Source organism: Oncorhynchus gorbuscha, linkage group LG02 (assembly GCF_021184085.1).
Source record: "Oncorhynchus gorbuscha isolate QuinsamMale2020 ecotype Even-year linkage group LG02, OgorEven_v1.0, whole genome shotgun sequence".
Taxonomy (NCBI): Eukaryota; Metazoa; Chordata; class Actinopteri; order Salmoniformes; family Salmonidae; genus Oncorhynchus; species Oncorhynchus gorbuscha.
The window spans coordinates 47300823-47314230 of record NC_060174.1 but is presented as its reverse complement, the minus strand read 5'-3'; the positions used below and the strand labels follow the sequence as shown (position 1 = coordinate 47314230).

Here is a 13408-nt window from a genome sequence, read left to right as displayed (position 1 = left end):
GGAAGCAAGTCCCCACAGTAATGTTCCAACATCTAATGGAAAGCCTTCTCAGAAAAGTAGAGGCTATTATAGCAGCAAAGGAGGGACCAACCCCATAGTAATACCCATGATTTTGAAATGTTCAACAAGCAGGTGTCCACATACGTTTGGTCATATAGTGTACCTCTTAACATCCTTCATACTGGACACAGAGACGTAAATATGGTATCCACGAGTTACAACTGACTATGGGGAAGTAGACAAAGGGCATCATCGTCAAAATCCCAAAGTATCCCTGTATTTTAGTGCAATAATCAAGGTCTTTGTTTTAGAAAGATGGTGTTCTGACCTGAATGCCTATTCTTCTTCCTAATAAAATAAATAGGGGATGGATATAGAATCTGTGAGAGAATGCATTTCCCATTCCAGTCATGAAGATTAATGACGCAGCAGCGTAATCCTTCACTTCGTCAATACCAACCTGTCTCTGGGTACATTAGGTGAAAAACAATGACATTATCAAGCGTGAATGAGATCTTATTATAAAGCCAGTGAGTGTCTTACCAGGATGGCTCTAAAAACCGTTGAGCTGATTCCATCTGCCACCTCAAACTCTCCTTTGTCATTGGGCCTAGTGAAATTGTATTCTCTCCCGGATCCAAACATTCTATGAGAGAAGAAAACATTCGGATTGAAATGAATTTGTTTTAATATCCCTTTTAGATGTCACTTTAATTTGTGGTGATACAATAGTATGCTTTATACCTTCCCAGCATGGTGTTAGGCTGGGCGGTGAAGATGGCTGGGTCCACCAGGAAGCGGGTGTTGTCCACTATCAGAGTGACCCTCTCGGCGGTCCGTAATGTGCGCGTCCCCTCCTTTGCGTTCTCATAGACGTAGAGGTGGTCACAGGGACCGTGCACGTGTCCATGGCCCAGACTCTTACAGTGGGTCTCAGTACTGAAAAGGCTGCTCCTGCTCGCTGCGATGCAGCTGGGCCCCACGGAGATTAAGGCCCTGGGGGGCCGAGGACTCGACGACCTGGAGGAGGAACCACCCACACCGCTCACGATCTGGGAGACACAGACAGGCAGAGTACCGTAATTAAAAGGTGCCAACACTGCTGTGTCATCACACTCGATGAAAAGGGACATTGTTAACTCTGGTCAAGTAATTGAAAGCTTTCGCAAGAGTCAAAATGCTTTCCTTTCAAGACTACTATTCAACTCTTACTGTAGCAATTTAAACATTCAGTTTAGTTATTGGCTTAATTCCCTGAGTGGGTACAGACAGTGGGAGTAGTATGACTACCTGGCTCCGCCTCCGGGTGAGGCTTTAAGGCGATTTCAACACGATGAAACCACATTTCTGAGAGCTCTGATTCAGTCACTGCTTTTATGCAGTTAGAAAGGGACTCAATCTCACAGCTGTACCGGAGGCATGAGAAAGCCTTGTTATGCCAGAGTTGCATCAAGCACCCTGTGTGGTCTCAAAGCAGTAATGAGTACTCACCGCTGTTGTGCTGTCGGGTGGGCGAGGTGACGTTCCTGATGCAAGGGGTCAGTTGACCCTCACCCCTCTCGTGGGAGGAGTCTCGGGAGCGGTCGCTAGACCTCCGGCGATCACTGTCCCTGCAGCGTTCGAGGCCTCCACTAGCGCCATGCAGGTTCATGTTGACCAGGTCGGCCTCTAGTTGAGGGACTGGGACGCGGGGCTGGGCACTGAGAGGAGCACACCACACACATCCACAGTCAGACACACACTAGCACAGAGGGGGAAAGGGAGTCTTTTGTATGCTTCTCTGCAGAGAAGTGGGTAAAAGCCTGCAGTAAACTCATGTGAACCCTCTGTGAGAGAAGAAAATAGCAGCGCCGACTGGTGTAGAAAGATGGCCAACACAACACTACTGCTTGCAGCCCTATACTTTGAGAAACCCATTAGGGAGTGAAAGAACACATAAATAGGACTATTACTCCTCTTGTAGTGGCATTGGTAAAATGAAATATTACACTGATGGAGCATGAAGTTACAAACGCACCTTGAAATCATTTTTTTTATTTTTTATACTTCCACAGGATAATAGCACTATTATCCATCGCAAAAGAGCCCATCTTTAGGGAAACTGGAGAAACTGGTCATCCCATTGAGACAGGCAGAGAAGCCGAATGCATCCACGAGAGCTGTTATGTTATCTGCGGCAGCCACTTTACCTCTGAAAGCTCTCTCATACTGTCTGGTCTGTCTAGTCTGACCAACGTGCCATGCAGCAGGTCTCCCTAATAAAGAGCGCGTCCCTCCCGAGGGAAGTGATGATCAAATATGATGAGGCCAAAGTGAATGGACTAGAGAGAGCAGCACAAAAGAGGAACTCAGACGGGAGAGCTCTAGAGGAGCTGCCTTTATAGCCCCTCAAATGGACGTCATCCATCCACCTTCTAGCTCCCGATAGAAATATTCAACCCAGTCAACCGTTAACAATGTTTAACTGAGGCGCCACCTCCACTGATGAAGTCCCAGAGAGTGAGAGAGAGATTTTTCCTACTCAGTCAGTGAGCTAAGTCATTCCACTACATGTGGACAACTTCATTTCAGCAGACATGTCGTAAATAAATATAAAGGATATGGAAAGATTGGGCTGATCGCAATATCTTATTCATAGTGTTTACGCTTATTGAAACAAATAATTGTCTACATTTCGACAGCAACTGAATGGATGCTAATGACTGGTCCAGAAACGGGAAGATCTATTCATATTGTATGCAGGTCAGGGACCGCCAGGCCTGCCCTACAGTATGTGGGTCCTCTGATCTTTGTGCAGCTTGTCCTTGTTACTGCACCTGCATTGAATTCTGTACTGCTATGAGACCTTCAGCCATGTAAATAAAAACAACAATGACAGGACTAAATGTACATCCCGTGTGTCCTCACATGACTAGTGGACTTCATAAGAGCCTTTTTCAATAGGTTTTTATCTAAAGACAGTTCTTGACATGGAGCAAACAATTGCTCTACAGGCTCATATGAGTCTCTCTCAAAAAGAGAAACTCTTCAATAGAGTAATGATTCTCATCAGGTTGGGGAATGTGATTAAGAGCTTGAATGTAGAATCAGCACTAGTTATGGAGTGATGCCCCCATTGCACTCAGCAGAAATTCAGGTGTGGAAACAGCAGTATCAATCCCTCTTTCTATTCTACAATATGTTGGTTCCTTTAGCATAACTGCAATTCTGAATATAAAGTAGAATGTCAAAACGGGAAAAGTTTGGTGACCAGATTTGTATTTTTTTATTTTAAATGTATATAACAAATCTTCCCCCAGTGCATGAACAAGGCAAATCTGGCAGGATTAACAAACAAAGGGTCAGCGAAAGCGATAGAGCTCATCTCATCTTTCATGCAGGCAGAAATGCAAAGCTATATCCATCCACATATCAACTCAATGGCTGCCGCTATTACCTCACATAACCTCTTGGAAAAGGCATTGATTTCCATGAAATTATCAAATGCAAATTGCGATGTTTAATGTTAAGTTTAGTCATTTTAAGACTATTACTATGACTGTGAGAATGGAGGCAAAGCATAGATGAACTGGTGTTATAAATAAGAGTCTGCAGCATTGAGTCCCGTTTCTTAAAGAAAAGGGTCCCATCAATAATTTAGAGCACTGCTGACACTTTCCCTATGATATTAAAACAGAGAGAATGCACGCTAGTGTCAGGAGTTTAACCCTCCACAAAAGGTAAACCCTATTATGCGTTCTGATCGGCAAACCCAATGAAAGGACACACTTCATTTTAACAAGAACCGTAGTCTTGGTTCTTTTCCTCTTGCCATTCATAAGAATGCGTGGGAAAGCCACAAAAAGCCGACCGTTGAAATAAATATTTACAAAAACATAGGTAATCAACATATGCTATAATAAATGCAATGGATAGGATGCTTCGCAGACTTACCCGTTTGTATCGCACGGCAAATTAAAGACAAAGCAGCACGGGATGAGCTGAGGAATGAAAGCACAAAGGACTTGGGCTCCTCCGAACAATGCAGCCTTGCCAGCCGGTTCAGCATCCTTGGGCATTACTTTCGAACTTAAGCATTATTTCGTAGACTGTTCGACTTGCTAGCTGTAAAATTATCTTTCGAAAGCCTCGATCGCCCCAATTGGAACATAAAAGAAGAAAAAGAGCGAGGACCAGTCATTCAGTTCAGACAGGGAGACCCGTAGAAATGAATGGCTGTGCGCTTTTTTTCCACGACACTGAATCAGACTCACAGAGCAGCCCTTCTGACGTAGTGCGACCTCCCAGTCTACTGTCCTGATATCGCCTGACTCGACAGGGGAAGACTATAAGGACATAGTTGACGCTTAAACCCACTAGCAAAAACCTAAAACGGACCCTTACCTTAACCTCATTGTGATGAATTCTAAAATGAAATAAAAGTTTGGGCGTAAGGCGTGTCCTTATATAGCCTTTTCCGACTCGACACGATTGTCTTCGGCAGAATTGCTTGGTTGATTAAATAAAATTGCTGATTTGCGAATGATGAACATGACAGCACCAATTGACTTCGGTTTTACTTGGCTGTAGATTACAATGCCAATGTGCTAAAAATGTGTTTTGTTTGTTGATATTAATAAACATTTAATTTGAGCTAGAGATTCATATAAATTATTTATTCCCCAGATAAGGGCTTTGGTTGAGAATCACGGGAGTGAGAAGTCTATCCAGAGGTAGGATTATAACTAGAGCAACCTGGTCTCAGAGAATTTTGTATGATTCTGTGCGTAAATACAGGAAACTCAATTTATTCTGAACAAAAATATTTTAAAAAACACAAGTGTTGGTCGCATATTTCATGAGTGGAAATTTAAAAATCCCAGAAATGTTTCATATGCACTAAACTTCTCACAAATGTATTCTACAAATGTGTTTCATCCCTGTTAGTGACCATTTCTCCTTTGCCAAAATAATCCACCCAATTGACAGATGTGGCATATTAAGACTAATTAAACAGCATGATCATTACACAGGTGCACCTTGTCCTGGTGGAAAAAAGGCCACTAAAAATGTGTAGTTTTGTCACAATGCCATAGATGTCTCAAGTTGAGAGTGTGCAATTGGCATGCTGACTGCAGCAATGTCCACCAGAGCTGTTGCCAGATAATTTAATGTTAATTTCTCTACCAGAAGCAGCCTCCAACATCTTTTAGAGAATTTGTCAGTACATCCAACCGGCCTCAACTGCAGACCACGTGTAACCACGCCAGCCCCGGACCGCCACATCTGGCTTCTTCACCTGTGCGATTGTCAGAGACCAGCCCCCCGGACAGCTGATGAAACTTAGTATTTCTGTCTGTAATAAAGACCTTTTGTGGGGGAAAACATTCTGATTGGCTGGGCCTGGCTCCCCAGTGGGTGGGCCTATGCCCCCCCATGCCTGCGCCCTTGCCCAGTCATGTGAAATCCATAGATTAGTGCATAATTCATTTCTTTCAATTGACTGATTTCCTTGTATGAACTGTAAACTCAGTAAAATCATTGAAATTATTGTTTAAATATTTTTGTTCAGTATATTATGTAACATTTCATATGGTATGTATTCATTTGTGGATATCCATCACCCATTTCATATGATGTTACAAATCACAATTTGTATGATATGTTTAGAATTTGCAAAAAACATGTTACGAATTCTAGCTAGGTGGCTAATGTTAATTAGTATTGGCTCGCAAAACTACCTCCAACTGTGGTTTCCTTTGAACATGATAATTTGGATAGCCATGCTAGCGTCGCCCCCATGTGGGGGCTAGCAAGCAGGCTAAATAGTGAGGTAACGGCCAATCTAGTAGGGGATAGAAAATATAGTGAGTTTGGATTGGTCAATAGACTTGTGGTATAAGTTAAGCTTATTCACGTCACCAAATGGTCCCCCGACCACTTCGCTTCCCTCCATTGAAAATGAAGGGCTTTCAAAATGTAATCTCCACTTGTCAACTTCTATGGAAAACCACTTAACTTCCTTCATACTGGACAGAGACAAAAATAGTATTAACAAGTTAATCTGACTCTGGGGGAGGTAGACAAGGGGCTTCCTTGCCAAAAAGCCCAAACGACCACTTTAGGGAAGTATATGACATGATTAACAGTCCATAATATGCATCTGAGCATGTCAAAAAGACATAGGCTATCTGATGGACCAGAATAGCCACACCCTAAAAAGCCCTCATTTGACACGTTGTCTGTTGTGGACCTGGTCTACTAGACTAGAAACAACATAGTAAAAGAAAATCCAGGATACCCAAATTAGTATGATATGTTACATTTGGTACGGTTACGTAAGACAGGTGGATACTTAAGGCAAAAAATTAAAGTAGGGTAGTTGTATAACGCAAACTTCTAGCTGAGAGTTTGAATACTTGCTACTTTTTAGCTACTATGCATTTCTGCTAACCCTTCCCCTAAACATTAACTTTTTTTTTTTATAGCTAACCCTTAAACCTAACTCCTAAATGTAACTTTAACACTAATCTCTAACACTAACGCTTAGCTAGTGTTAGCACAAATGTATAAAATGTTTATTCATTGTATGTGTCTACAGATGATCCAAACAGAGCAGTATCTTCTTAACCATACAATAAAAGTTTTAACAAATTAAAAAGAGTGTTTGACACATTGGAGTGAAAAAGCTGTGGCATGTCAACTACCCATTTAATCAAAGAACAGTGTAGATGTACATTTTGGTAACAGAATGACGGTAAAATCTTCCTCAGTTTGTGACCACGTTTTCCAAAAACTCTTAAATAGCTACTCCAAATTAACATTCAAAGATGTCTGAAGAAAGAATGGGGTGTCAGCTATGATAAGACACCTTGAGCTGTGCTTTGTGACTACTATTAATTCCCATTTTAGCCAATTCAGTTGCATTCATTCTGTTGCCGACTTGGTAACAGAATGACGCATATTAAAATACCCTATTGTGCATCTTTCCCTTTCAAGACGATTCGATACGCATCTACTTGAGAAACATAGGCTCTGACAATCCAGAAATTAACACATTCATAGATAATTGTAATATTTCCAGATTGCAAGTAAATTCCTGAAACAAAACACATTTGACTCATTTCAAACTGGATTAAATAGATGTGGTTTTCAGTAATGGCTTTATGGGATAGCTAGCAACTTGTAAACAATTACCCATTCATATAAGTGAGAACTATTTTAATAGTAGTGTTAAATAATACACATCGGCTGCTAAGCCAATTATATGAGTGTGGCCTTCCATTTCAAGTATGATTGTAATGAAGTTCTTTATCATAATTTTAGGTGGCGGTTGCTAGCTACAATGGTATCTTCAACCTAGCCTAGCATTTAGCTAGCTAGCTGCAGTACAAGCTCGATTGACTTGCTAGAAAGTTGGAGAAACAACTAACTAATCAAAACATGTTTTATTATCACCTGAAACAATCGACTCAAGTCCTTAGATTACGTGTTTTTGCAAAGGAGGAGTAGAGTAGTTGACATATGCAAGAATTTGTTTTTGGAATTAGCCTATTTCACAGCAAAGAAAGAGAAAGCTAGTGAGGAAGGGGGGGCACAGCCAGGAATATAGATGAAGTCGTAAGTTTACATACAGCTTAGCCAAATACATTTAAACTCAGTTTTACAATTCCTGACATTTAATCCTAGTACAAATCCCCTGTCTTACGTCAGTTAGAATCACCACTTTGTTTCAAGAATGTGAAATGTCAGAATAGAGATTTATTTCATCTTTAATTTCTTTCATCACATTCCAAGTGGGTCAGAATTTTACATACACTCAATTAGTAATTGGTAGCATTGCTTTTACATTGTTTAAATTGGGTAAAAATGTTTTGGGTAGCCTTCCACAAGATCCCCACAATAAGTTGGGTGAATTTTGGCCCATTCCTCCTGACAGAGCTGATGTACCAGAGTCAGGTTCGAGGGCCTCCTTGCTCGCCCACGCTTTTCCAGATCTGCCCAAAACTTTTCTATGGGATTGAGGTCAGGGCTTTGTGATGGCCACTCCAATACCTTGACTTTGTTGTCCTTAAGCCATTTTGCCACAACTTTGGAAGTATACTTGGGGTCATTGTCCATTTGGAAGACCCATTTGCAACCAAGCTTCAACTTCCTGACTGATGTCTTGAGATGTTGCTTCAATATACCCACATAATTTTCCATCCTCATGATGCCATCTATTTTGTGAAGCGCACCAGTCCCTCCTGCAGCAAAGCAACCCCACACATGCCGCCACCCCCGTGCTTCATGGTTGGGATGGTGTTCTTCAGCTTGCAAGCCTCCCCCTTTTTTCTCCAAATATAACGATGGTCATTATGGCCAAACAGTTCCATTTTCCTATCATCAGACCAAAGGACATTTCTCCCAAAATTATATTTGTCCCCATGTGCAGTTGCAAACTGTAGTCTGGCTTTTTTAAATGGCGGTTTTGGGGCAGTGGCTTCTTCCTTGCTGAGCGACCTTTCAGATTATGTCCATTTAGGACTCGTTTTACTGTGGATATAGATACGTTTGTACCGGTTTCCTCCAGCATCTTCACAAGGTCCTTTGCTGTTGTTCTGGGATTGATTTGCACTTTTCACACCAAAGTGCGTTCATCTCTAGGAGACCGAACGTGTCTCCTTCCTGACCGGTATGATGGTTGCGTGGTCCTATGGTGTTTATGCTTGCATACTACTGTTTGTACAGATGAACGTGGTACCCTCAGGCGTTTGGAAATTGCTCCCAAGGATGAACCAGACTTGTGAAGGTCTACAAAAGGAATTGCTTGGCTGATTTCTTTTGATTTTCCCATGATGTCAAGCAAAGAGGCACGAAGTCTGAAGATAGGTCTTGAAATACATCCACAGGTACACATCCAATTGACTCAAATGATGTCAATTAGACTATCAGATGCTTCTAAAGCCATGACATCTTTTTCTGGAATTTCCCAAGCCATTTAAAGGCACAGTCAACTAAGTGTATGTAAACTTCTGACCCACTGGAATTGTGATACAGTGAATTATGAGTGAAATAATCTGTCTGTAAACAATTGTTGGAAAAATTACTTGTGTCATGCACAAAGTAGATGTCCTAACAGACTTGCCAAAACAATAGTTTGTTAACAAGAAATTTGTGGAGTAGTTGAAAGACTGAGTTAATGGCTCCAACCTAGGTGTACGTAAACTTCCGACTTCAACTGTAGTTGTAGCCACCAGGCAGACAGTCGGAACCGTGCATCGGTAAATCAAAAGCTGTAGGCCTTTAGAAGAAAGAGCAAGCTAGTGAGGAAAGGAGGTAGGAAGGGGGTACAGCCAGGCATAGGAACTGTAGGCAGTGCTGCATCTCGCAATTTTGGGACTTGCAATGGCTAGTGAATTCACTAAAAGTAGAGGCTATCAAATGAGGAGGCTGAGCTATTCTACACGCAACAGGCCAAAGACTGAACACACCTTTCTTTGAGAAAAGAAAGAGCAGAAAAAGCTAGCAAAAGGAGGTGCCGGCATATAGTCGGAACCGTGCACATTGGCTATATCTTGGTCATCTATATCCTGTCTTACAATGCCTAGTAAGTTCACTAAAAGTATATATTAGGCTATCACCGAGTATGGCTAAGCTATTTTACATGGTGCCAGTGAATTGAAGTTGATTATTACCAAATTAGTCAGTTTAATTAGGCCTAAATGTGCAACAAGAAAAATAGGCCTATTGTACCTATAGATTATTTCAAATAAAACCACAGCTGGCTGTTGATGTCCTAGGCAATAGATCTTAAAGCAGGGCATCCCCGCTAAATGTTTTGTAAATGGCAAGTTCACTTTCTGGGCCATAAAAGCATCAAGCGCAGCTACTGTTCAGCACCACAAACCAGAAGAGGGGGGGGGATTTTTGTTAGGAAGGACGTCTTCCGTTGATAACTGAAATAATGACACTTCCTCAATTTTAAAATATTATGGAAACATCTATACAAATAGATGACCAGGGGGCAGTTTGGAAACTGTGTGAGTCGGCATCTGGAATAATGCACATGCTTGGATAATTACTTAACCAACATCTCTAGTAATAATAGTTTCATCCAATAGGGCTATATAACACAGAAAATAGTCTTTTCACCGTAGAGTGCGCCACATGGGATCTGTCAAAGCGGCGCACGGCAGAAATATTCTAGTTCCTACACATCTACATTCAAACAAAATAAGCCTTTTATAGGCTAAGTTGATAAGCAAATACAATGCTTCATGCCAGTCCTCTCTAGAATGCAATATTAGTCTTGGTAGGACTGCAATAATGAGGTGGTGTGTACGTATGCACAGCCTTTCAATATGTTTTGGGCATCAAGCAAGAGTCACCTGTGCTTAGCTCAAGTGGGTTTATTTTTTATCCTGAAAAACTCCACAGCCCTTAACGATTACAAGCGTACTCATAACCTGATGTAGTCACCACTATACTTAAATATAGAGAGTGGTACTCAGTAATGTGTTGTATTTGCACCAAACACTATGTATTCAGGACAAAAAGTGAATTGCTTCATCACATTCTTTGCAGTATTACTTTAGTGCTTTGTTGCAAACAGGATGCATGTTTTGGAATATTTGTATTCTGTACAGGCTTCCTTTTCGCTCTGTCAATTAAGTTCGTATTGTGGAGTAACTGAGCCATCCTCAGTTCTCCCCTATCACAGCCGTTAAAGTCTGTTTTAAAGTCACTATTGGCCTCAGTGAAATCCCTGAGTGGTTTCCTCCCTCTCCGGAAACAGTTAGGAAGGATGCCTGTATCTTTGTAGTGACGGTGTATTGATGCACCATTCGAAGTGGAATTAATAACATCACCATGCGCAAAGGGATATTCAATGTCTGCTTTTTTTTTCTCTATTTTACCCAGGCATTGGGTATTTTTACTGAGGCATTGGAGAACCTCCCTGGTCTTTGTGGTTCAATCTGTTTGAAATGCACTGCTCAACTGAGGGACCTTACAGAAAATCGAATGTGTGGTACAGGAATTAGGTTTTCATCCACAAATTATGTTAAACTGGGGTGGCGGGGAGGCAGTGGTCAGAGCGTTGGGCCAAAGGTTGCTGTATTGAATCCCTGAACTGACAATGTAAAATCTGTCGTTCTGCCCCTGAACAAGGCAGTTGACCCACTGTAGGCCGTCATTTAAACAAGAATTTGTTTTCGTCCTGCCAACATTGTAAATAAAAAATAAATTAAAACACTATTATTGCACACAGAGTGAGTCCTTGCAACTTATGTGACTCAGTACTCAAATATTTAATCCTGAACTTATTTAGGCTTATAACATAAAGGTTGAATACTTATTGACTCAAGACATTTCATTTTTAATACATTTGTAAAAGTGTAAACCATTTTAAATTCAGGCTGTAACAACAAAATGTGGAAGAAGTCAAGGGGTGTGAATACTTTGAAGGCACTGTATATAAAATAGTACTAGACAGTTGTCTTGAATGCTGAACAGTCAATAACAATCAAGCACATTCAGAAGTCTTTCTAAAGTGACGTCCTTGTTCTACAATTCTTTTTGTAAGTAGCAATACAGTACTCTTACCTAATGAGAGCTGTTTATTACCTTGAGTGTCTGTGAAGATTACTTTCCCAGTTCTCAGTGTCGCTTGAGTTGTCATCTAAATGTGGACATTCAGCCATCACAGGTAAGTAGTTAGAGGTGTCAATAGGGAATATGCCACCATCAGCACTCATGACGTCCTGTTAATAAGAAAACAAACGTTTGTTGTTCTCTTCACATTAGTTGAAGAAATTTAAACATAATTTATAATGGAACGCTAGATAACATCCAAAACCTTTATTGGCAAACGTAACAAACTTACTCTCTATCTAGCAGAGTTAGACTTGACTAAAAATAACAAGCTTGTGGTAGTACCACCACCAAGCTAGCTAGATGGGCCCATTGTTTGTTAGCTAGCTAGCTAGACGTGGAATAACTTGAGTAGAGGTAACTAAATGGATAACTGAAAACATTGATGTGACATGGCTGGCTAGCTAGACTGAACCTCTTAGATGTGTCAACTATTAAGTGCAGGAGTTTGCAGGGATTTGTAGTCTTGCTAGCCCAATATTCGACTAAATGAAAATAATGTTACTCCTTCGTCCAAGTTACATGTTCTATTTAAATGGCGAATTGGTTCTGGAAGCAAGAACAGCCAAATACTCCATCTAAAACGTGATTAGATTGACTCGCGGTACGGTCCTGGAAACATTGATCACTCTTTCATAACACATCAAAATAATTTCACAAATGCAAAATACACACTTACTGTATGATGTTTTAACAGTTACAGCCGGCAGTATTTTTCAGTGACAAGTTTGTAGCTAATTAAAACAGGTAACGTTAGTACACCCTCGGTCCTTCTGACTGATTTCCGTAAACAAGCGATGTAACATAGAAATATGGCCGTTTGGGAACACTAACCATATTTTTAAAAAGTACGTATCAATTTAAACTTAAAATAATAAATATTTTTCTCACCGAGGTCTTTATGCTTCGACAACAGCACCGAAAGCGCTGCGTGTTACTGTACAGACCGGGCGTCGTGGCGCCCAACGAACCAACCCCCCTACAAGACGCCTTCAACCAATGACTCATGTGTATGGAACCACGAGTCATGATCAAGGGCTATAGTCTTGTATGTCTACTTTGATGCTAATTAGAATTTCCGAATCTGAGCGAAAATAAAGCCGAATATAAGTCACCTTGTCTGAGAGAGAGTTTTACGGTTATCAAAACGTCACGCCAAGGAAAGCCTACTATAGCTAACGTTACATAAAAACAAACATACCTTGTTTGAAGTGGTTCTAAAATCCCCAAATGAATGAAAAAAAAACAATTGGAACCATTTCCATGTTTGACCGCTAGGTTATGACTCATGCTAGTAAGCAATGAAGACAGTTTAGACAAACAAACTGCTAGCTCGATATCAAACAGTTTTAACCTGTAAACTTGTAGCTAGCGTAAACGTTAGTTGGCAGGATAAAATTACGCCCACGTTAAATTACATCTCCTTACCTCGCTGCCTGAAGTAGCCCGCTAACTATAGCATGGCGCTCCTTACCTCTTGGGATTCATTGTTGTCTGAGTTTTATCCGAAAGCGAAAGTAAACAAATTCCTAATAAATATTTTTGCTAGATTGGTGACCGACTGATTACAGTAATAGTGACAGCCATGTTCCCCGGACAGCCACTAAAACAGGCCTAAGTGTAATCCCTTGTTTTGACTGTTGAGCAACTAAGGTTATAGATCGCGAGACTATATAACCTCGGCTTGTTCACGAGGGTCGGAATTGCTGCGCGCTGCGCAATCTGCAGTCTAAAAAACCCATCAGGCCCCCAAACAGTTAGGAAATTAAATATTTCTATTCATTGCTATATGTGT

The 13408-nt window shown here is 41.0% G+C and overlaps 1 protein-coding gene across 6 annotated transcripts in view; it reads right to left on the bottom strand.

Annotated features, from left to right (window-relative positions):
* The window catches only part of btbd10a (BTB (POZ) domain containing 10a), a 25596-nt gene extending 12325 nt beyond the window's left edge, over positions 1-13271 (bottom strand). Inside the window, exons 1-5 of one of the 6 annotated variants that reach the window (XM_046311439.1) lie at positions 13042-13271; positions 11587-11723; positions 1492-1700; positions 745-1052; positions 544-646 (exon numbers count right to left, since the gene is read on the bottom strand). In XM_046311439.1, coding sequence (XP_046167395.1) covers positions 544-646; positions 745-755 — 114 coding nt within the window. In that variant the 5' untranslated portion in view covers positions 756-1052; positions 1492-1700; positions 11587-11723; positions 13042-13271. Of the gene's footprint in view, positions 1-543; positions 647-744; positions 1053-1487; positions 1701-3933; positions 4210-11586; positions 11724-12292; positions 12432-12504; positions 12658-13041 lie in introns of those variants that run through there. The other 5 variants (XM_046311430.1, XM_046311472.1, XM_046311457.1 and 2 more) reach the window with 5 other exon arrangements.
* Positions 13272-13408: the final 137 nt, after the last annotated feature.